The sequence below is a fragment of the Mus musculus genome, chromosome 7 (assembly GCF_000001635.26).
Source record: "Mus musculus strain C57BL/6J chromosome 7, GRCm38.p6 C57BL/6J".
NCBI lineage: Eukaryota > Metazoa > Chordata > Mammalia > Rodentia > Muridae > Mus > Mus musculus.
The window spans coordinates 4459078-4480700 of NC_000073.6; the positions used below are offsets into that span (position 1 = coordinate 4459078).

Below are 21623 nucleotides of genomic sequence, written 5' to 3' on the forward strand. Positions count from 1 at the left end.
TCTCTGACCCGTTAACAAGTCAAAAGTCCAATCTCTCTGCTCTGGAGTTAAAGCAGCAGCGTTTGCTCGGGCCTGCGCCTGTGCCGCCTCCTGCCACAGAGCTCGCCATTCCACATATTTGGCCATACTAGGGAGAGCGGCTTTTGCAATCATTTGCCAGTCGGCAGGAGTCAGTGCCACGCCGGCAAGCCTGTCCAACTGCACCAAGGCAAAATTAGCATTGATTCCATATTTAATCTGCACATATTCTACCGGAGCGTGGACACGCCCACCCTCGGCTCCTTCAAAGACTGGAAATGCCTGTTGTATTTTTCTTTGTTCCTCTCGGGGAATGAATGAGTCTGCGCACTGCCTCTCTGCGCATTGCTGACGCACTACGGGCTGACGCACTACGCAGGGCGGGGACTCCGCATAGGGCGGGAGTGCACCTGGTAGCCGATTGCCCTGAGGCCAATTAGCAAACTGGCCTTCGCCAGCCGCTTTTGGCTTTTTCCTTAAATGACTAGTTAGCACTTTACTTGGCGGCTGGTATCCTTTTCTTTCATAATGAGCCGCTTTTTTCTCCCAGTCTGTTTCCTCAGAGGAGGATTCTTCACTTGCTTCAGAGTTACTAAGAGCTGGCTTCCTGAGCTCATCTAGTGACGAGTATCTCCTAGAGACCTCCGCTAATTGATCTTTTTTCTTTTCTTTTTTCTTTTTCTTCCTTCTAATCTCTCCCCAGGTATTCCTACCTGACCTTAACTTTTCCTCGGGTTCAAGACCCTTGGAAAGGCCTGTATACTTACCGTTTCTCCTTGCTCCTACTCTCTCTCCCCGCTTTACTTCTGATAGACTGTCCTGAATTTCCTCTAGAATTTTCAGCCCTATCTTAAGCACTATATAACATGTGAAAAGGAACAAAAGGGCTCCTAACACCAGAAAAAATTCAAGGCCAAACCTAACTTGTAAAGCCATTTTCCACTTTACTTCTGATAGACTGTCTTGAATTTCCTTAGAAAGTTCAAGATCAGACTTACCTCGTTCCCCAGCTGAAAAGTTCTGAATTCATACAGTTGAATCCTTCTTAACAGTCTGCTTTACGGGAACCTTTATCACCGTCGTTCCCCAGCTGATGAGTTCTGAATTCGGCAGTTGAATCCTTCTCAACAGTCTGTGTTACGGGAACCTTATAACCTTGATTCGCAGTTCTGGTTCTGGAATGAAGTATCCCTCCTGCGCCAGTCCGGAGTTTTTTCTCGTCCCGGATTTTCTCGTCCCGGAATTCGGCACCAATTGTTATTCGACGCGTTCTCACGACCGGCCAGGAAGAACACAACAACCAGAATCTTCTACGGCAAAGCTTTATTGCTTACATCTTATGGGGCCAGAGCGTAAGAAGCAAGAGAGAGCGAAGCAAGAGAGAGAGAAAACGAAACCCCTTTCCTCTTTAAAGAGAACAACAATTGCCTCGGACGCATCACTCCCTGATTGGCTGCAGCCCATGGCCGAGCTGACGTTCACGGGAAAAACAGAGTACAAGTAGTCGTAAATACCCTTGGCTCATGCGCAGATTATTTGTTTACCAACTTAGAACACAGGATGTCAGCGCCATCTTGTGACGGCGAATGTGGGGGCGGCTTCCCACACCCACCCTCCCTGATAACCAGCCACAGTCCCCCTTAACTGTGAGCTTGATTTTTCTCCCCTGGAAGGATTTCCTCGTTGGAGGGGTATGAGTTCGGAGTCGGGAGGGTAGAGATAAGAAAGGTGACAAGGGTCAGTACATCAAGGCCCTACATTTGATACTTCAGAAGGACTCTCAATGCAAAAGAGGAAAATTCCACCTCCTGAACTACAGCGAGCCAGGGCGGACACAGGGTGGGGAATTATCAGCTTCGCTGGAGGCCCAGCATGGCTGAATGAGCAGGCATGGGGCTGGAAAGACTTCTTCAGGGAGAGAGTCCTCAGGTGAGTTTCGTCCACCCTGTGAGGCTGAGTCAGGATAGCCACAGGTGGGAGCCTCGCTTGACTTTGGGAGCCAAAGCTACAGTTAAGAGAGAGGGAGGGAGGGAGGGGTTTTCCTCTGCTGCCAAGAAAGGAGGAAAAACCTCTGCTCTGGAATGAGGGTGGAGAGTCAGGTTTCAGGGTTACCTGTACTGCACACAACCAGAAGTAGCAGCAGAAGGACCGGAGAGTAGGGTGGACAGTGGGTGGGACTCCTCCTTGTTCTCTCTTCAAAGAGAAGAAAGGTTCAGACCTCCTCCCTCAGACTCAGAAGTCCAGCCCCAGCCCTCCTCCCTCAGACCTGAGAGTCCAGACCTCAGCCCTCCTCCCTCAGAGTCCACAATCCATTCCTCCTCTCTCAGACCCAGGAGTCCAGCCCACAACCCTCCTCTCTCAGACCCAGGAGTCCAGCCCACAACCCTCCTCTCTCAGACCCAGGAGTTTGCCCCCAGCCCCCTTTTTCATATCCAGAAGCCTGCCTCTCTCAGACTCATAAGAGGCTCTGAACTCCAGCCCTCCTCCCTCAGACCCTGAAATCAGGCTCCTGAGGTCACAACCAATAACTTTCTCAGACAACTTTTCTCCCTATACATAACGAAGGGGCCTCGGCTCAGCCAGACCCTTTGTGATTGTGTCTCGGGTTGGGTTCCTGAGTCCTCCTGTGTTGGCTTCACACTCTGAGCCTGGGTTGTTTCTCCAGCCATGTGGTTCATGATCATCTATACCTTCCTTCAAACTCTTGTACATACACAATAGCTCAGAAAGAAACATTGTGACATGGTAAGAACATTAGCAGGAGCCAAAAAACCAAAAAACAGTATGGATGGCCTATCCCTGTTTGTAGCATAAGTGTGAGGCCCTTATTGCTGGGTATGTGGTCTTCCCTGAGACCCCAGGTCCCCTCCTCCCTGCCATCATCCTGTGCTCCTAATCACACCATTCAGGGTGACTCATACCCCTTCTTCTCACAGGATGTCTGCAGTGGCCAGGGTCTCCTTTCAAAACCCCCATGGCAAACCAGTCAGCAGTGATCTAAGCGCCCAGTCCTGGCCATGCCAAAGTTCACATTCTAAGGAGGGAAGGCACAAAGTAAACCGTGAACAAATAATGGAATTTAAGGGGAGATGGTTCAGGAGGTAAAGTATAAGCTAGCTGCGCAAACATGAGGACCTCAGCTTAAATCCCCAGGTCCCGTATAAAGTTGGGTGTGATAATGTGATTCTAGAATGGCAATGTTCCTGCAGTAAAATGGGAGACAGAGAGAAGAGAATTCCCTGAGACTCATAGGTCAGCTACCCTGGCGAGCAGCAAAAGAGACCCTGCCTCAAACAAGATGGGAGGTAAGGACTGATACCTGAGGTTGTCCTCTGACTACCATATACACACCGTGACAAATGGCACCTCCCTTTATACACAAGTATGCATACAAGCAAGTGTGTATGCACGTGCTTGCACACACATACACACATGTTCACACACACATCAAAGATGAAGAGATGAGGATTGTCGTTTTAAATCGGTGATCAGCCAGGCCTCTTTGAATAGGTGTCACTTGGAGCAAAAGCCCTGTGGTAGATTGGGGTTTGCCAGGTAAGAAATGATAGTGAGTGGGTGGATGAGCTGGGAATTACAGAACGGAAGAAGGAGAGAGACAAGGAATTGGCTTCCAATCTGCCCTCTGTTTTGCAGGCTTTGAAACTAACATTACATCCACTAACCAGCAATCGACTTCGACAAATCTCTTCTTACTTAATATGGGCCAGCAAGATGGTGCGGTGAATAAAGGCCTTGCCACCCAGCAATTGATATCAATCCCCAGAGCCTACATGGTGGGAGAGGAGAACTGACTCCACATGTTGTTTTCTGACCTTCACACCTACACCGTCTCTCTCTCTCTCTCTCACTCACACACACACACACACACACACACACACACAAAAGCACATGCACACACACATGTAAATGTAAAAACATGTTTACCTAGTATAATCATCTCTAGTTCCACTCATTTCCCCACAAATGGCATGATACCATCTCTTCTTCATGACCGAATAGTACTCCATTATATATTTTCCTTATTCATTCAACCATCTTCAGGCGCCTAAGCTGATTCTACACCTTGGCTATGATAAGTGGTGTTGGGCAAATATCTGAAAATGTTGGGCTTCAGGTTCCTCATCTAGATAAAGACACACACTTGTCATGGGTTTGGGGAAGAAATGATGTATACAGCTTGGTCACTGAAGACCATAGCACAGGGTAAGTGTTCGACAAAATACCTCAGAAAGCTGTCTGTGTTCACTGTGTTCTAGCTGTGCTAGACTTTTTGTTTAGGTTTGGGTTTTGTTGTTATTATCCTGTTGTTTGAGCCCATTGTAGCCCAGGCTGGCCTCAAACTCAATATGTATCTGAGGATACATGTATCTGAGGCCTGGGTAGTGGCTGATTTGGCCTGCCTGTCAGTTCTCTTGCACCCACACCATCAGGGTAAGCTCTCTGACACTCCTCAGACTGGCCCAGTCAATGACACAGTCCACAAGTGGCAGAGCTAGTCCTCCCACTCTCATGCCTCCCACAGCTCATGATCCCAGAGCTGGGATAGTATTAGATGTGGTTCCCCCCCCCCTCAACCTTCTCAGTGTTGGGGTCACAGGTGTGTGTATCCATGACCAGTTGATATGATCCTGGGGGTTGAACCAGGCCTCCATGTGTGCTAGACAAGCATGTGGCAATGGAGCTACACTCTCAGGTGAATCTCACACTGTAGCCCAGGCTGGCCTTGAACTTACTGCATTGCTCAGGCTGGCCTCAAAGTCAACGCAGTCCTCCCGCCTCAGCCTCCAGGCTGGTATTACAGGAGTGGGCTCATCCCACATCCAGCTTTGTCAAGGGTTCTCAACCTATGCACTGTGACCCCTTTGGGGGTCATATATCAGATATCCTGCATCGCAGGTATTTACATTCTGATTCACAACAGTAGCAAAATTACAGTTATGAAGGAACAATGAAATAATGTTGTGGTTGAGGGTCACCACAGCACGGGAGACTGTATTCAAGTGTCTCAGCATTAGGAAGATTGAGAGTCACTGCGCTGGGTATTTAGTGAGACAAGTCTCAACCCTCAGCTCCACAGGGGGTGATGGAGGGCAGTGTTCCCAGGAAGATGGAAGAGGGAGGGTAGGTAGAATCTAGAGCCAGGTAAAGACAATTATTGATAGGATGCATCCTGGCCCAGGAGACAGAGTCAGTGTTTGAGCTCCTTTTCCACAGACACTGGTGACCGAGCTGTATGAACAAGTGGTCCAACCACTCCACACCTTAACTTCCCCAGTCAAGAGGAAATCCAACCTTTGCTCCACCCACAGCGCGGGGGCGGGGGGGGGGGGAGGGAGGACTCAAAGATATATTTAAGGAGGAGCTCTTCACTCAGACGTGTGAACAAGTGTGACAGCAAACTGTTGTTATTATTCTGTTGTTACAACGGACACGCATAATTTCCGGGATCCCCTACAGTCAACCCTGCCCCCGCACTAGAGACTGTGTGCCAGCCCCGCCCCTGAGCCACCTCAGGCCAGCAGTGCCAGGTGAGCGCTCAGGTATGCAGCAGCCACAAGGCCTGGGAGGAGGCAGGAGGAGGAGGAGGCTAGAATACAAGGGAGGGAGAGCTGAAGCCTGAGAGCCAGACAGAGCCAGCAGGCAGGTGAGGAGGGCAGGCCCTTGTCTGAGGGAGGAGAGAGCTGGGGGCTGGATACGTGGAGTTGAAAGAGGAAAGCTGGAGCCTGGACCTTGAGTCTGAGGGAGGAGAGCTGAGGTCTGGGGTCCTGGACCTGAGAGATAAGGCACCCTCTAGACCCCTGGATCAGAGCAAGGAGGAGCTGGGGTCTAGACTCTTGGATCTGAGAGATAAGGTTTCCCCCAGGACCCCTGGGTCTGAACAAGGAGGGGCTGGAATCTAGACTCATGGGTCTGAGGGATAAAGTTCTCACTGACCCCCTGGGTTTGAGAAAAGAAGGCTGGGACTTGGAACACTGGGTGTGAGAGCAGACAGCAGAAATCGGGACTTCAGTGTCTGAAGGAGGGCTGGAGCCCAGTCTCCGAAGCCCAAGGGAGGACAGCTGGGTTCTGGACCCCTGGTTCTGAGGGGAACCGGTCAGGTCTTGACTCCTGAGTCTGAAGAAAGGTTCCCTGTCTAAAGGAGCCAGGCTAGGGCCTGACTCTTCCGTTTGAGGGAGGAGGGTTGGGTCAGGATCATGTGCCTAAAGCCAAGTCAGTCATTCATATCTTTGTCAACTCTCAAGGCACCTCCAAGTGGACAGAGCACCTCATCTTGCCACCATGAGCACCACCACAGGGTAAGTACCCCTGCCCTGCTACCCTAGCCCCTCCACCCTTCCCCCACACCCGCAGATCCTGTTTCTACAGTCCAGGCTCTAGACATTCAGGAGGAATGTTCCCATCCATCCCTGCCCAGCCTGTGGTTAGGCATTGATAGAAGGGGTTTCGTTGTAAATGTGGATACTCTGCTGTGGCACGGCTCTGGCAGGGGCATGCCACCTCCCGGAACCCAGCCCCTCCTGTAGAGAAATAGAAATGGGGATTGTTTTGAGAGGTGACAGAATCATGTGAGACAGGCTGACTGTTCCTGTAACAGGCACTGATTCCATTCTTATCTTAGTTTTAAATATCAACCCTCTGCTCTGCTCGAAAAGCAGGGCTGAAGACAGTAAAGACACAAATGTCCTGGAAGGAGCAGGCAGGAAGACAAACGAAGAGAAAGGAGTAGAAATTAAACCTGGAGAGGTAGTGAGCGCTCCGGCTCAGTGGTAATCAAATGGAACACGCAACAAGAAGGATCAGGACAAAGGCAGGAGTCTTGACTGCCTAGCTCTGACCTTCTGCTTTTCTGGTAGAAATGGGGATTTAAGAAACTCCAGGGGGTGAGGACGTGGCTCACCTAGTAGAGTGTTTGCCTCATGTATGAAACACTGGGGTCTAATCCATAGTACCTCAAAAGCAAGGCATGGGCACAGTATTAATCCCAGCATTAGAGGCAGATGCAGGCAGATCTCTTTAGGCTCAAGGCCAGCCTGGTCTATGTAGCAAGCCCCAAGCCAGGAATGGCTACATAGTGAAATAGTGACACCCTGTTTACACACACACACACACAAGTCATGGAGTATATGGAGTTGTATGCCTATATTCCCAGTACATAGGATGAAATAGGATCAGGAGTTCAAAGTCATCCTAACCTTTGGGGCCAGCCTGGGCTACACGTGACTATATCTCAACAACAACAACAACAAAAAAGACTTATTGCAATTTGTTACTTTTGCAAAATTGTAAATTTCAGAGGAGCCTGAGGACAGGAAGAGACAGGGAATGACTTGCCTGGGAAGGTCTGAACCGTGGTGGGAGGGGAAGAAGATAATTCCATGCCTGCTCCAGCTGCTGAAAGCTGGTGTATCAATCACCATTTATTGAGCAACCACTATGTGCTAAGCCCTGTGCATCACCACAATCAGAATAATAATTATTGCCAGGACTGAAAAATACTTCACAAGAGCTTTATACAGCAGCTGCAGCAGGTAGATGCTATACCATGTTACAGGAAGGGGAACTGAGGTTACCATGTTACAGGAAGGGGAACTGAGGTCGGAGAGATTGGGTCCCTTCACCAGGGTCTTATAGTGTTGTTATTGGGTTTTTTTGTAGATTTATTTTAGTTTTTAATAATTTGTGTGTGTCTGTCTGTATGTCTGTGGGTCTGTCTGTCTGTGGGTCTGTCTGTCTGTGGGTCTGTGTATGTAAGTGCAGTGCCTAAAGTCAGAAGAAAGCATTGGCTCTCCTGGAGTTGCAGTTACAGGCAGCTGTGAGCTGCCTGATGTGGGTGTTGGGAGCTGATCTTGGGTCTGGAAGAGCAGCACTTGCCTATGACTGCTCAACCAGCCCTCCAACCCTGGGGTCTATTGTTTGCATTTTGTGTTTGTTTGTTTGTTTGTTTGTTTTATTTGTGTCCCAGTCAGGGTTTCTTGGTCATGATGTTTGTGCAGGAATAAAAACACCGACTAAGACAATTTGTTTGCTGCTTTTATGTATCTCTGTTGTGTTTTGTTGTGTTTACGGGGCCTTGCTCTTGTTTTGTTATTGGGTTTGGGTTTAAGTTTTGTTTTTTTTTTTGTTTTTTGTTTTTTGTTTTTTTGTGTCTAGGTCTCACTATGTAGCCCTGACTGTCATCAAACTTAAATCATCCTTTCTCTGTCTCCTGAGTTCTGGGATTGTGAGTGTGCATCAATCACAATAGGCTCTGCCCTTCACCTTTACATTAGTCAGGGTTCTCTAAAGGAACAGAACTGATAGAATCACACACACACACTTATACATATACATGAACACACAAACACACATACACATGAATCCACATACACACACACACACACACACACACACACACACGATTTATTAGAGTGGCTTATATGCTGTGGTTTGGGTCATCCGACAGTGGCTGTCTCATAGCAGAAAAGCCAAGAGTCCAATCGTTATTCAATTTACCAGAGTGGAGGCGTGAGCAGTGTAGTTCCCTAGAAATTCCTAGAGAGCTGCTGGTCTTTGGCCTACATTAGAGTCCTAAATATATATATATATTCTAACACCAGCAAAGAAAGACCTCAGCAGGAGGATCGATAAACAGCGAGATTGAGAGCAAGCAGGCAAAAAATAGATGTGTCCTTCTCCCATGTCCTTTTATGTCTCCAACAACTTGGATTTTAGTTGATTTCCAATGTAATCAAGTTGACAACCAAGATTAGCCACCAATCTTTTTTAATTGTATCTTTTTCTCTATCTCTCTGTCTCTGTCTCTCTGATGTGTGTGTAAGGGTGGAGGGAGGGATGTCTGTATAAGCTACAAGAGGTCATTGGTCCCCTGGGGCTGGAATTACAGATGGTTGTAAGCAGCCTGGCCTGGTTCCCTGGAACTGACTAGGATCCTCTAGAAAGGCAACGAATTCTCTAACAACTGAGCCAAGTCTCCAGCCCCCATCAGCTTTGTGAATTTTAACCTAGAACCAGATATGATGGTACATGCCTGCGTTCCCAGCACAGTGGCAGTCGAGGCAGTAAGGACAGGAGTTCAGGACCATCCTAAGCTACATAGTGATTTCAAGACTCTATCTCAAAATTGCAAAAGCATTTTTACTAAAAGAGAGCGCAGGGAGGGGCTGGGCATAGTGGTACATGCTCTTAATTCTAGCAGCTGGTAGGCAGAGGCAGGAGGATATCTATGAGTTTGAGGCCTGGTCTACTGTAGTGAATTTCAGAACAGCTAGAGCTTCACAGCTGGTTGTGAGCAGCCTGGCCTGGTTACCCAGAACTGAACAAGGGTCCTCCATCTCAGGGTGAGAGGGGGAGAGAGAGAGGGAGAGGCAGGCAGACAGACAGACAGAAATAGAATATTTGAATCCAGGTTTGTGCGATGTAGCGGTCACACACACACATTATCACATCATATGTCTTGATTTTTTGAGACAGGGTTGCTCTATGTAACAGTCCTGGCTATCCTGGAACTCTCTTTGTACACCAGGCCTCGAACTCACACCTCTGCCTCCTGACTGCTGGAATTAAAGGCATGCACCACTACACCCAGCTTATACCATACCATCTTCTTTAACTCTGGTGTGTCCTGCTCTCACCTGCTCAGACCTTGCACGGCTCTCCATTACCCTCCCTGATGCATGCCTGCAGGGTCTATCCCCAGCCCCACCATCCTCCTAACCCCTTATTTTCTTCTTCACCAGGCCTGAAGCTGCACCCAAACCAAGTGCAAAGTCTATCTATGGTAAGCTTGAGGGTTAAGGCGACCAAGAACAAGGCTCTTGGGAGAAGAGAGAATACAGTCTGTCGTTTTGAGAGGAGGAGGAGGGGACAGAATCTGGGCTCTTGGATCTGAGAGAGAAGAGCTGGGGTCAGGGATCCTAGGTCTGAGGGAGGATGGCTGCAGTCTGGACTCCTGGGTCTGAGGGAGGAGAGCTGGAGTCTAGACTCCTCCTTCTGAGGGAGAAGGGCTAGCTAGCATCAGGGTCTAAGGAACCAGGCTGCAGTCTGACTCTTGCATGCACTTCCCCCTCTCCCCTCCTTAGAACAGAGAAAACGTTACTCCACCGTGGTTATGGCTGACGTGTCCCAGTATCATGTCAATGTGAGTCTGGGGTCTATGTTTCTCTAAGACGTTTCCTGGGGAGAGGTGAGCCTGAAGTGATAGGCCTTTTGAAAACAGGGACTGGGGACGGGGGCAGCCATCAGGATGTAAAGTGAATAAATAAGAAAGAGAGAGAGGGAGGCAGGAGGAAGGGAGGGAAAAAGAAGGAAAGAAAGAAGGAAGAGACTAGGAAAACTCAGCTCTTCTCTCCCCATGAACATCCGTCCCTGTTGCCTGAGAACTCAGTTCTGTCTGATCTTCCTCTGAGCCATCCCCAGTGCAGGATGCAGGACCAAATCGGCCACGGTTCCATGGTCCAGGAGAGGGTGTGGATGTCATAATGCAAAGCAGAGGAGGCACTTACAAGAGTTCAATCCTTATTATTTGTTGCCCTTGAGAAGCCTCCAATCTTGGTTTGAAGATGTCCTAATTGGAAGGAAATCTAATCAGTGCTGGCCACTGAAGGAGCTGAAGGGTCTGAGGGAGGGAGACTGAGGTCTGGATTCAAAGGGTCTGAGGAAAGCATTCTGGGGAAGTATGGCTAGGCTGAACAGGAGCTCCCTCTAGAAGCTCAGCAACAGCTTGGCATAGCCTGGGACTCAGCTACCTACTCTGTCTCCTGCCAGCACCTGGTCACCTTCTGCTTGGGGGAAGAAGATGGCGTGCACACTGTGGAAGATGCTTCCAGAAAGCTGGCAGTCATGGACAGCCAGGGGCGTGTCTGGGCACAGGAGATGCTACTGAGAGTGTCACCTAGTCAAGTCACTCTGCTTGATCCAGTCTCCAAGGTGCCAGAGAGCAATTGGGTGGAAGAGAGAAATGGGGCTGAGATCTGAGGGTGAATCTTGGCTCCGAAGCGTCCTTCCCCTGGGAACTTTGGCAAGCTATCCTTTGAAGCCTAGGTTATTAAACAGGGTGTTATTTCTAGGCCCCTGAACTCTTTCGGTTGCCTTGCCCCAAGTCCTGGACACTGCTCTAGCAGTCATAGGAATCTGTGCCTCCGTTTACCCTGCGACCCCGTCCTGCAGGAAGAACTAGAGTCATATCCTCTCGATGCCATCGTACGCTGCGACGCGGTGATGCCCCGAGGACGGAGCCGTTCATTGCTGCTCCTGGTGTGCCAGGAGCCAGAGCGTGCACAGCCGGATGTTCATTTCTTCCAGGGCCTGCTCCTCGGAGTGAGTGGGCGTGGCTCCGGGTGGCTTTTTTTTCTAGTAGAGAATCAGAGGCGGGGCTTCCATGTTTGGGGCGGGGCCTTGGCAAACGGGGACATAGCCTAGGAAAGCAGGTCTGAGAGGGAACCAGAATTGAGGACAGGTTGAATGAACTCTAGACCATGACTGAATGTGACGATGGGAAGAAGATGCAGAACAAAGGCTTTGAGAAAAACATAAAAAAGATGGTTGGAAGCAGGCAGGCAGGCAGGCAGAACCAAGATGGGGTCCATGGGGTTTGTCCAAGACAGTCGGAGGCAAAGCGCTGAGAACAAGAAAGAGTCCTGGGCAGGCAATGGGTGGGGCGTAAGAGGGGAGATCTTAAAGTATGATTGACAGGCGGAGCTGATCCGTGAGGACATCCAAGGGGCTCTGCAGAACTACCGCTCCGGACGTGGAGAACGCAGGGCAGCAGCGCTCAGGTGAGGAGAAGGGGGAAGCAGATGCAGAGCGCACTGAAAAAAAAAATTCTCCCATCTATGGACCTCACTCTCCTCAGCTAAGAAATGAGCTTGGTACGAACAGCCTAGAGTGTTGAATGTGGTCACAAATTAGCCTTGGCCAGGTCTTACCTGTACCTCCCAGACAAGGTGACCGCTCCGCTCCAGTCTTCTACTTTAGCCTGTCTTGGTCTTTGGTTTCTCCATCTTCGTATCCAGTTTCTCATTATGAAATGCCCAGCCTTCGTTTGACCGCCCCCCCCCCTTCCTGATCCCATCGGTTGCCCCAGCCTCGGTCTCCCCTTTTTCTTAACTCAGGGCGACGCAGGAGGAGCTGCGACGCGGCGCCTCTCCAGCAGCGGAGACCCCGCCCTTACAGCGTCGCCCGTCTGTCCGCCTGGTGATCAACACCGTGGAACCATCCGCAGTCCGCGGGCGACCCCAAGTGGAGTCAATTCCAGAGACTGAGGAAGCAAGGAAACCCGACCAAGCTCGCACGACTAGCAGTGCTGACCCTACCTCCCCAGACTTGGGCCCAAGAGGACCTGAGCTGGCGGGTCTGCAGGCAGAGCGGGATGTGGTGAGCTTGAGTGAGAGGCACCAGCTAGGAGAAAAAGATTTCCTTGACAATCAAGTCAGTCTTGGAGTGGGGAACGAGATTCAGGAACGTGGCACGTCTAGGTGTGACTAGCTGACAAGATGCTGGGTCGGGGATGGGAGTTAATTCTAGAAGTATGGCTAGAGTCTTTGATATAGACCACCCACTGCTCCAGTTATGGGCATGGCCTGACGTAGGGGGTGTGTCCAGGAGTTCAGATTGGAGCCCTGGACCTAGACCAGAGTCTGAGACTCAGGAGCACCACTCTTACCTCTCTTGCTTATGGTAGGATATTCTGAACCACGTGTTTGACGACGTGGAGAGTTTTGTATCCAGACTGCAAAAATCAGCAGAGGCTACCCGGGTTTTGGAGCACCGCGAGAGAGGCCGCAGGACACGACGCCGAGCTGCGGGAGGTAAGGGGCTTCCACATGGACCGAGAACACACCTTCCTGAGTGATGTCCAAATATCCTCTCCCCCTGGGGTCTCCCACCACCAGCCAGGTCTGACTTCCTAAGGCCACCCGTTTGGGTGTTTACACCTTTGGAATTGTTGTCTAATGCTTTCTTGGTGTCCCCACAACCTCACCTGCTCTCTCCGCACAGAGGGTCTGCTGACACTGAGGGCCAAGCCACCCACTGAGGCTGAGTACACCGACGTGCTTCAGAAAATCAAATACGCCTTCAGTCTGCTGGTGAGGATGCATCCATTGCTGGGCGTCGATGGAGTGAGGGCACTTTGACCCATCCATCATTCGTGCACTAATAAGAAATGACCTCCTTTCGTTCCAGGCCCGGTTGCGAGGCAACATCGCCAACCCCTCCTCTCCAGAGCTGTTGCACTTTCTGTTTGGACCTCTGCAGATGGTGAGGCTCATCTTAGCCCTCAGGGCTCCCCTGCTTTAGAAGGATTAAGATTCGACTTCAAGAAGGTCTTGTTGGCATGCTCATTTCTGTTGGCCTGGTAGATTGTGAACACTTCAGGCGGCCCTGAGTTCGCGAAGAGTGTGCGACGACCGCATTTGACGTTGGAGGCTGTGACTCTGCTCCGCGACAATGTCACTCCTGGTGAAAATGAACTATGGACCTCGCTGGGAGACTCCTGGACCTGCCCAGGGTGAGAGGGGAAACTAGAGTGTAGAGGTTTGACTTGGCTGCAGGACACTGCTAAATTTGAGGAGGGGACGAGACTTAAGATAAATGCCAGGATTCAACTGGAGAACATGCTCGAAATTAGCGTGAGGGAAAGGTTTAACATCTAATCAGATAGTTGGATTGAAGCAAATGGTGGGGCTTAGAGAATTTAGAGACAGACTACGGGGCAAGGAGGGTTGTTAGGCAAGTGGGACTCAGCTACAAGGAAAATGTGGGACATACAGGAAGTTGAAAAGGAGTCTGTCCTTGGAGGCTTTCAGGGAGAGCACGGAGCTCAGACTGGGAGCGGGTAAAGGGCAAGATGGATTGATGTAAGTGTTGAGAAAGTAGCCAGAAGCTCCAGAAGCTCGGCCAGTGGCGCTGTTGTCCCAGCTCTCGGTTGGTGACACAGGAAGAACAGAAGTTGAAGATTACCCTCCACTAGAAAGCAAGCTGGAGACCCTGTCACAAAAATGGGGTCTTTGGAGGTGTGAGTTTCTACAGGAATCTACGTCATTGCAGACAAAGATATTTGCCTCCACAAAACTGTCCTCCGACTTCCACATGTGCTCACCCACACCTACACACTCACAATAAGTGAACAGATAAATATTTTTAGGTAATCAAACACTTGTGAAATAGTCAGGAGAGTGTCTGCAAGTCAAGGCTAGACTAGTCTGAAAAGCTAGTTCCAGGCTAGCCTGGGCTATCAGGACTGCTCAGACTTCCCACCCTCCAAAACAGGAAAAGCTTTGGCCTCAGAGGCTGGGGGAAGCATGACAGTGGACCCAGTGTGTTTAGAAATATAATTAATGGGTGCTTAGGGCATACACTGCTCTTCCAGGGAACCCACATGGTGGCTCACAACTGTCTGTAACTCCAGTTCCAGGGAACCTGATGCCCTCTTCTGTTTGCTATGAGCACCAGGTACACACATGGTGCACACAGTTACATACATACAGACACATAAAATAGTTAGTTAGTTAGTTAGTTAGTTAGTTAGTTATGAGACAAGGCTTCTCTGTGTAGCCCTGGCTGTCCTGGAACTCACTCTGTAGACCTACTGGCCTTGAACTCAGAGATCTGCCTGCCTCTGCCTCCCAAGTGCTGGGATCAAAGTTATGGCCACTACCTCCTGGCTTAATTTTTTTTTTTTTTTAAGAAAGAAATATAATGTATTGAGTTGGGCTTGGAGGGTAGAAGCAGCCAGGTTTGCAGGAAAAGAGAAATGTTGTGAAATAATGTCCCTGGGTTGGTTTAGCCTAACCTCTGGTGGGTCCCTGATGACAGGGTGGAGCTGCCCCCGGAAGAAGGGTCTCCATACAGTCCGGAATTCTACAATGGCTGGGAGCCTCCGGCCACTGATCCACAGGGCCGCCCCTGGGAGGACCCAGTGGAAAAACAGCTACAACACGAGAAGCGGCGCAGGCAGGTGAGGCAGAGCTGCCAGGGGAGCACTAAGCTCCCGCTAACTGCATCACAGGGGTGAGCCAGGAAGTCTGAGGTCTACCCTACCTGACTCCAAGCTCTCTTACTTCCCGCAGCAAAGCGCCCCCCAGGTCGCGGTCAATGGGTGAGTGTCCGCTGCAAAGCGGCCAGGGGCGGGGTTGGGAGGACCGAGTTCCAGGGTCACCCGGCGCTGACTCCAACTCTTCCCTTTTTTCTTGTCTTTTTTCCCCCTCTGCCTTCCCGGCTCTTTGCAGGTGGGTGAGGTGGTGAGGGGGCGGGCCTGGGGCTGGGGTGGGGGTAGGAATAAGGAGGGAGGGGGGAGGGGCCCAGATCTGTGGGTCCAAGGGAAGAGGGAATGGAGGCTTAGATTCCTGAAGCTGTGAGTGTTAGGTGCTAAGAGTGGGTATGTCTACGGCTTGGACCCCAGTGTCCTCAAAATAACTGAAAAAGTGTAGTTTGGTGTTCTGGAACCAGGAAAAGCACCATGCTTGCGTCCCCAACCCACCCACCCCAAGAGTACAGGATGTTAGGGAAAAGATGAAGACCTAAAAATAGGGTTGGTGCTTGGAGAAGCTGGGGACAAGTGTGAGAAAACATTAGAAAGTGTTGGCAGTCTCTGGGCCATTAACTGAGGTGGGACTTCTGGCTTCCTAATGCTCTAAGAAATAGTACCTACTGGGGGGCAGACTGGAACCCTTGCAGAGATCAAAACATCTAGGGACTTGACGGTCAAGACCTGGACTCCTGCCTACTTTGCTGGAAAAGAAAGAACTAGCGACCTAAATTTATGGTTCTAACAAATCGTGGAAGCTGAGGGTTTGTAGATCCAGGGGAGGAAGATGATCGAGAGGGGTCACAACTCTAGGATCCTTGAGCAAATTGGGGCCAAGAGTGGAGGGAGTGGGTGTGGACTGAGAACAAAAACCTAGAGCTGGAGAATACGCATGGGGGTCTAAGTGAGGGCCCCAGCAGAGGGTCTCAGCAGGGACGGCACACGGGGAGCTGTCAGCCCCACACAGGGGGTGCCAAGACCCTGAAGAGCCCCCCTCTCCCTTCCACAGGTAGGCCTGATCTGGGATGAGGGCTCTCTTGTTGGGGGGGGGCCAGAGCCAACTGTCCCCTAAGCTATCTGGGGTTGCAGGACCCTTTTCTCTGTCTGCCTGCTTCTGAATCTCAGACTTGGCACCTCTAGCTTTTTACTCACCTTCTCTGGATGTCGTTTCTTTGCCTGGAAACGTGAGAAGTCTCTGGTGCTGTGAGGGCCTTACAGAGAAAGACTGTGGCTCAACTTGAATTCAGATCTAGTACATAGAGAGCAGCTCAGAATGACCCTGACAAGGACTGCCAGGCCCAACTAAGTTACACCTTTCTTTTGTGCCTTGATCATTACCACACTGTACCTCAGTTCCTTCCCCATAAAAAGTGAAATAATGGCCGTATTCCGCTATTCCCATCCTGTCATCCCTGCTACTCCAAAGCGTGAAGCAAGAGGATCGAGAGTTCTGGGCCTACCTGGGCTACAGAATGAGCTCAGAGGCTAGCCTGTGCAAAGCAAAGCAGCAAGGCCTTGCCTCAAATAGACAGACAGACAGACAGACAGACAGACAGACAGATAGATAGATAGATAGATAGATAGATAGATAGATAGATAGATAGTTAGATAATAGAGGCTTGGGGGGAGCTAGAGAAATGGCTTTGTAGTTAAGAGCACTAGCTGCTCTTCCAGAGGAGCAAGGCTCAGTGCCCATCACCCATGCATGCAGCTCACAACCATCTCTAACTCCAGTTCCAGGAAATCCAACATTCTCTTAGGTCTCGGCAGGCACCAGGCACACAAGTTATGCACAGACCCACATGCAGACAAACACATCTATACAGATAAAGTAAAACAAATAGCTGGGGTGTGGCTCAGTGACAGCCTTTGCCTAGAATCTACCAGTAAAGGACTGGGGGCTCAGGAGTAGTGACTGCCTGAAGCTAGTAGTGAGTGGTTGGGAGTATGCGTTAATGGTAGAAGTCTTGCCTAGGCTCCAACCAGCGAAGGACTGTGGCTATGGCTCACCTGTCTGGGGTGTGACTCAGAAGTAGAGTACTTGCCTAGAATCTATTAGTAAGGGGATGAGACATAGATCAGTGGTGCAATGTCTGCCTAGCATATGCAAGATACTGGGTTCAATCCCCGGCACCACAAAAAGGGTAGAAGAGGGATAATTGTGGAATCTCTGGAGGAGGAAGGAACTAAAGGCGATCCACATTAATGGAGCTGCCCTGTAGTTCTGGGAGGATCGAATCTGAACATGATTGGCATGCAGTGTGGTATAAGCATATGCATTGGCTATTACTTGTACCTTGCTCATTATCCTAGTGGATGATCAGTATAGTAGATCTGCTGTTTCTAGCTATCTGTCCTGAGTTCTACTATTCTCACTTATAACACTGCAAGTGTGGAGCTGGAGAGATGGCTCAGAGGTTAAGAACACTCTCTGCCCTTGCAGAGGACCTGGACTCAGTTCCTAGCACCACATGGTGGCCCACAACTGGCTGTAACTCCAGCTCTAGGATGCCCTCTTCTAGGGCTCTGTGAGGACCACACATAGATGGTGCACATACATAAGTGCAGGCAAGGAGAGATGGCTCAGCGGTTAAGAGCACCAATTGCTCTTCTGAAGGTCCTGAGTTCAAATTCCAGCAACCACATGATGGCTCACAAACATCCACAACAAGATCTGACTCCCTTTTCTGGAATGTCTGAAGACAGCTACAGTGTACTTACATATAATAAATAAATCTTTAAAAAGAAAATAAGTGATAAGTGCAGGCAAAATGCACACAAATAAAATTAAGAACAAAAAAATGCAAATGAGAACTGGGGCTCAGAAGTAAAGTACTTCTTTAGCATTCACAAGACCCTGGGTTCCATCCCCACCACCCCATAAAGAATTAAACAGTAATTATAGTACATCATGTTTACTGCATGATGCCAGGCAAGGAAATGAGTCAACTATATTCAAGCTGTGACTCCAATGTCAAGTCTGTATTAACATATTAACCCGAGACCCTGCTCTGGCTCCTGCTTGGCTCTAACTAATGAGCAATTTATAATCCTATATATATAATATATATAATCTAATGAGCAATTTATATATATATATATATATATATATATATATAATCTAATGAGCAATTTATAATCCAGACCATTGAGGCCGGCTACCTCCTTACCCGTTTCATTCTCCCTAGTCAGCAAGATCCAGAACTGGAAACTGAGTCCCAGCTAGAAGAGAAAGCCAGAAAATGGGTTCTGTGTAATTATGACTTCCAGGCCCGAAATGGCAGCGAGCTATCTGTCAAGCACCGAGATGTGTTGGAGGTTAGCGGTGTGGGTGTGGGGGCCTGAGACCCTGAAATTGGCCGGTTCTGCACAGACTACACATAGAACCAGGGCACGAATTTTCTGCTTATTCCCCACCCTAGGTCCTGGATGACAGGCGCAAATGGTGGAAGGTTCGGGACCATCAGGGACAAGAGGGCTATGTACCCTATAATATCCTGACACCCCACCCTGGACCTCAGGTGCACCGCAGCCAAAGCCCCGCAAGACACCTAGTAAGTCAGTATATTCTTGCTTCTCCAGGGAAAAGTGGGGGCCAGATTTTAGGTCCTGGGGATGAGAACGAAGAAAATCAGGTGTGAAGGGTACTTCTTGGAAAGTGGAATGTTCAGTTTATTGAAAAGGGGGCTGGAAGCCTTATCTCTTTCGGTCTCCCTCCCCGCCCCGCCCCCTCTTCATTCCCTTCTAGGAGACTAGCACACCTCCTCCCCCACCTGCCCCAGCTCCAGCCCCAACTCAGGTGCGGCCCCAGTGGGACAGTTGCGACAGTCTAAACAGTTTGGATCCCAGCGAGAAGGGTGAGTAGTGGAGAGTCACTCTGGGAAGTGATCTTTGTCTTCACTTTTCAGGCTCCACTCTGGGCAAGCTAGAGGCTCCCGAATCCCTGGCCCCAGCACCTAGAGTGCGCACTCCCTCCCTTCCCGGTTTCCCTCCTGCAGAGAAATTCTCCCAGATGCTTTGTGTCAATGAGGAGCTGCAGTCGCGCCTGGCGCAGGGCCGTTCGGGTCCCAGCCGGGTAACCCCGGGGCCCCGAGCCCAAGAGCCCCAGCTCAGCCCGCGCTCTGAGGCCTCGGTGGTCCGTGCCTGGCTGCAGACCAAGGGCTTTAGCTCCGGGTGAGTGGGGTCCCGCTGCTACTTTGCAGAGACAGATAACAGACCTGGAAGTCAAGGTTTTAGTTGGTCTGGGGGTGGGAGCGGGGAAAACTGTAGGGCAATTTGCTACGCCCAAAGACAGGCTCTGATTGGAGACCACAGGGAAGAGCATTCCTTTTCTGAAATCTGACACCTCCGGAGCCTGAGCCTCTCCGTCCCAACTTCCTTGCTTGAGAGCTCTGATTGGACAAGCAGCTAGGTGGGTGCGATGTGATTGGTGAAGCTGAAGGGGCTTGAGCTGTGATGGCCCCTGCTGCCTTCTTAGGACTGTGGAGGCGCTCGGTGTGCTGACCGGCGCACAGCTCTTCTCGCTGCAAAAGGAAGAGTTGCGGGCGGTGTGCCCCGAGGAAGGGGCGCGAGTGTACAGCCAAGTCACTGTGCAGCGCGCGCTGCTGGAGGTGAGAGAATCGCCCAGGCCCTGACGAGGCGAGGGGTGGGGCGCCCAGGACTCACATACTAAGGTCTTGATTTCTACCCCACCCTCAAGGACAGAGAAAAAGTATCAGAGCTGGAGGCCGTGATGGAGAAGCAAAAGAAAAAAGTGGAAGGCGAGACCAAAACAGAAGTCATTTGATCCCGGCTCGATCACAAAAAGTGATGAGACGATGGGGTTCCCAGCGCCCCGTAGGACAACAGTCGCCAGACTTCCCCCCACCCACTCACCCATCGCCAGTGGCAGTAGATGCCATAAAGGATCTCCCAGCCTGGGTTCTCCGCTATCCTGGCGGGCAGACTGCACTGACAGTACTGACGGGAACTCTTCCAGAGGGACTGATGGGAATGGGGAAAGGGACAGAGCATAGACACTACCAGAGAGGCACGTTCAAGAGGCGCAATGGTGGCCCTGTGCGTTGTGATGCGCTATAAACAGCCTCCTTATAGGCTAAGTCCACCTGCTGTCCCCCTCTTGCCAGCTACCAAGGAGGCAGAAATCTGGGAGACACCCCATATATTCTCTCCATGAAAGCCTGGAGATTCCAACCCAGGCTTCCTCTTAAGCACCAGTCTATCCTCACTCTAGCACTACCTACAATCTCTGGTTCAAAACCCATTCCTGGCTCCTCGCTCTTCTTGGTCCAGTTACCTAGCATGAGGCCTGGGATTTTTCTTTCAAACGCTGAGGGCGTCTCCTCCCACCCTCCATTTTGGGCCAACCCCTTCAATCAGAAGCATTTCGCACTTACTGCTTCTGCTGGTTGGAACAGCCTCCATCATTCTGGCTCAGCTCACCTGCATGCCATAGATGCCTGCGCCAGCCAGCCACCCAGGATCCAGCTATGGAGATCTGGATTTTTCCTGGGCATGCTATAGGCTCTTGGGTCTTCCAGTCCCCTCGAGAACTTTCTCCCTGCCAAGCCCTGCAAGTTGTCCGGTTTATTTAGGTGGCTAATAAGGGCTGGTTTTCTCATTCAGACTAGGTATCCCTAAGGTCTTTCTTTTCCTGCTGTGGCGCTTCTCTTTGCATCCTTAAGACACTTCCGAGAGTCCCATCACTGCAGTCTGCCTCTGCTCCTGAAGCAGTTCAGTTCTTACCTAAGCCAGCAGGTGGCACACCTCAAATGCAACCTAGAAAAGCCAGCCTTTGGGCTGACAGCTTCACTGTTCGCACAACCTTCTAGAGCATTTAAACCACTGCGGATGTCCCTTGTCCCTGTCTACCCCTCAAGCATGTCCCTTGGCTTCTCCTGACATGTGGGATAAAACCTAACTCCAGCATGAGAGTTGATGCACATGACTGCTCCAGGTTCAGGGCCACCCTTCCTCACTTTTCAGGACTCTGGACATTGATTCACGCTGTTTGCACTGCCAGGAACAGACCCTTCAGAACCTAATCACTGCCTGTCATACCTTATGTCAGGGTTGGGTGGTTGGTTTTGTTGGAGATAGTCTGGATATAGCCTCAAAGTCTCATTTCTCCCGTTTTAGTTTCCTTGAACGCTGGGATTCCTGGCAAATACCCTGTAGCCTTTTTTCTAAGAGAAACTAAAAACACGAGCAGTTTGCCCAAACTGTTTTAGTGAGCTCCCAGGCTGCAGGCTGAAATGCAGGCAGGGACCAGCTGACTTGTTGGAACATCAGATGCCTGTAGGTCTCTCTGGTCTGGAATCTGATCACTTCTATCTGATTATCCTGACTTCATGCTTCGTTGATCACCCTGTCCCGCCACTCCTCCAATCTCTATCGATGTACAGCCAGGGGGACCTGTTACAACTCAAGTCTGATGGCAGTCTGGTGGCCAGACCTCCCACCTCAGAGCTCAAGTCCTTAGCATTAGCAGGGCCACATCCCTGCACAAAGCCAGCACCTCTGCACTGTCCTCTGCTACTCAGGTCCAAGTTCCTTCCTA

General features: G+C 50.4%; 2 protein-coding genes and 1 long non-coding RNA gene across 13 annotated transcripts in view; 1 reads left to right on the forward strand and 2 right to left on the reverse strand.

Moving 5' to 3' along the window:
- The window catches only part of Rdh13 (retinol dehydrogenase 13 (all-trans and 9-cis)), a 45616-nt gene extending 33413 nt beyond the window's left edge, over nucleotides 1–12203 (reverse strand). The window contains exon 1 of the mRNA XM_011250412.3: nucleotides 11964–12203. The gene's annotated coding sequence lies outside the window, so the exon portion shown is untranslated. The remainder of the gene's footprint in view (nucleotides 1–11963) is intronic.
- On the forward strand, nucleotides 1561–21410 carry Eps8l1 (EPS8-like 1). Of its 11 annotated transcripts, XM_006540324.3 has the most exons (22): nucleotides 1862–1947; nucleotides 3209–3323; nucleotides 5497–5567; nucleotides 6282–6335; nucleotides 9777–9817; nucleotides 10119–10177; nucleotides 10804–10965; nucleotides 11206–11355; nucleotides 11731–11813; nucleotides 12150–12411; nucleotides 12719–12845; nucleotides 13036–13124; nucleotides 13222–13296; nucleotides 13398–13546; nucleotides 14854–14995; nucleotides 15108–15136; nucleotides 18253–18382; nucleotides 18487–18618; nucleotides 18813–18921; nucleotides 19063–19237; nucleotides 19542–19674; nucleotides 19764–21404. In XM_006540324.3, the coding sequence occupies exons 4-22, from the start codon at nucleotides 6319–6321 to the stop codon at nucleotides 19848–19850; spliced, it is 2151 nt and encodes a 716-aa protein (XP_006540387.1). In that variant the 5' UTR covers nucleotides 1862–1947; nucleotides 3209–3323; nucleotides 5497–5567; nucleotides 6282–6318; the 3' UTR covers nucleotides 19851–21404. The 11 variants fall into 11 exon arrangements, 7 of the variants coding, with proteins under 7 accessions (NP_001361551.1, XP_006540387.1, XP_017167747.1 ...); XM_017312258.1 differs by lacking the exon at nucleotides 5497–5567; XR_391096.3 differs by lacking the exons at nucleotides 3209–3323; nucleotides 5497–5567 and having other exon boundaries at nucleotides 1561–1947; nucleotides 18257–18382.
- D630041G03Rik (RIKEN cDNA D630041G03 gene) lies at nucleotides 8168–11807 on the reverse strand. Its single transcript, NR_028416.1, has one exon. It is a non-coding gene; the product is annotated as an RIKEN cDNA D630041G03 gene (long non-coding RNA).
- Nucleotides 21411–21623: the final 213 nt, after the last annotated feature.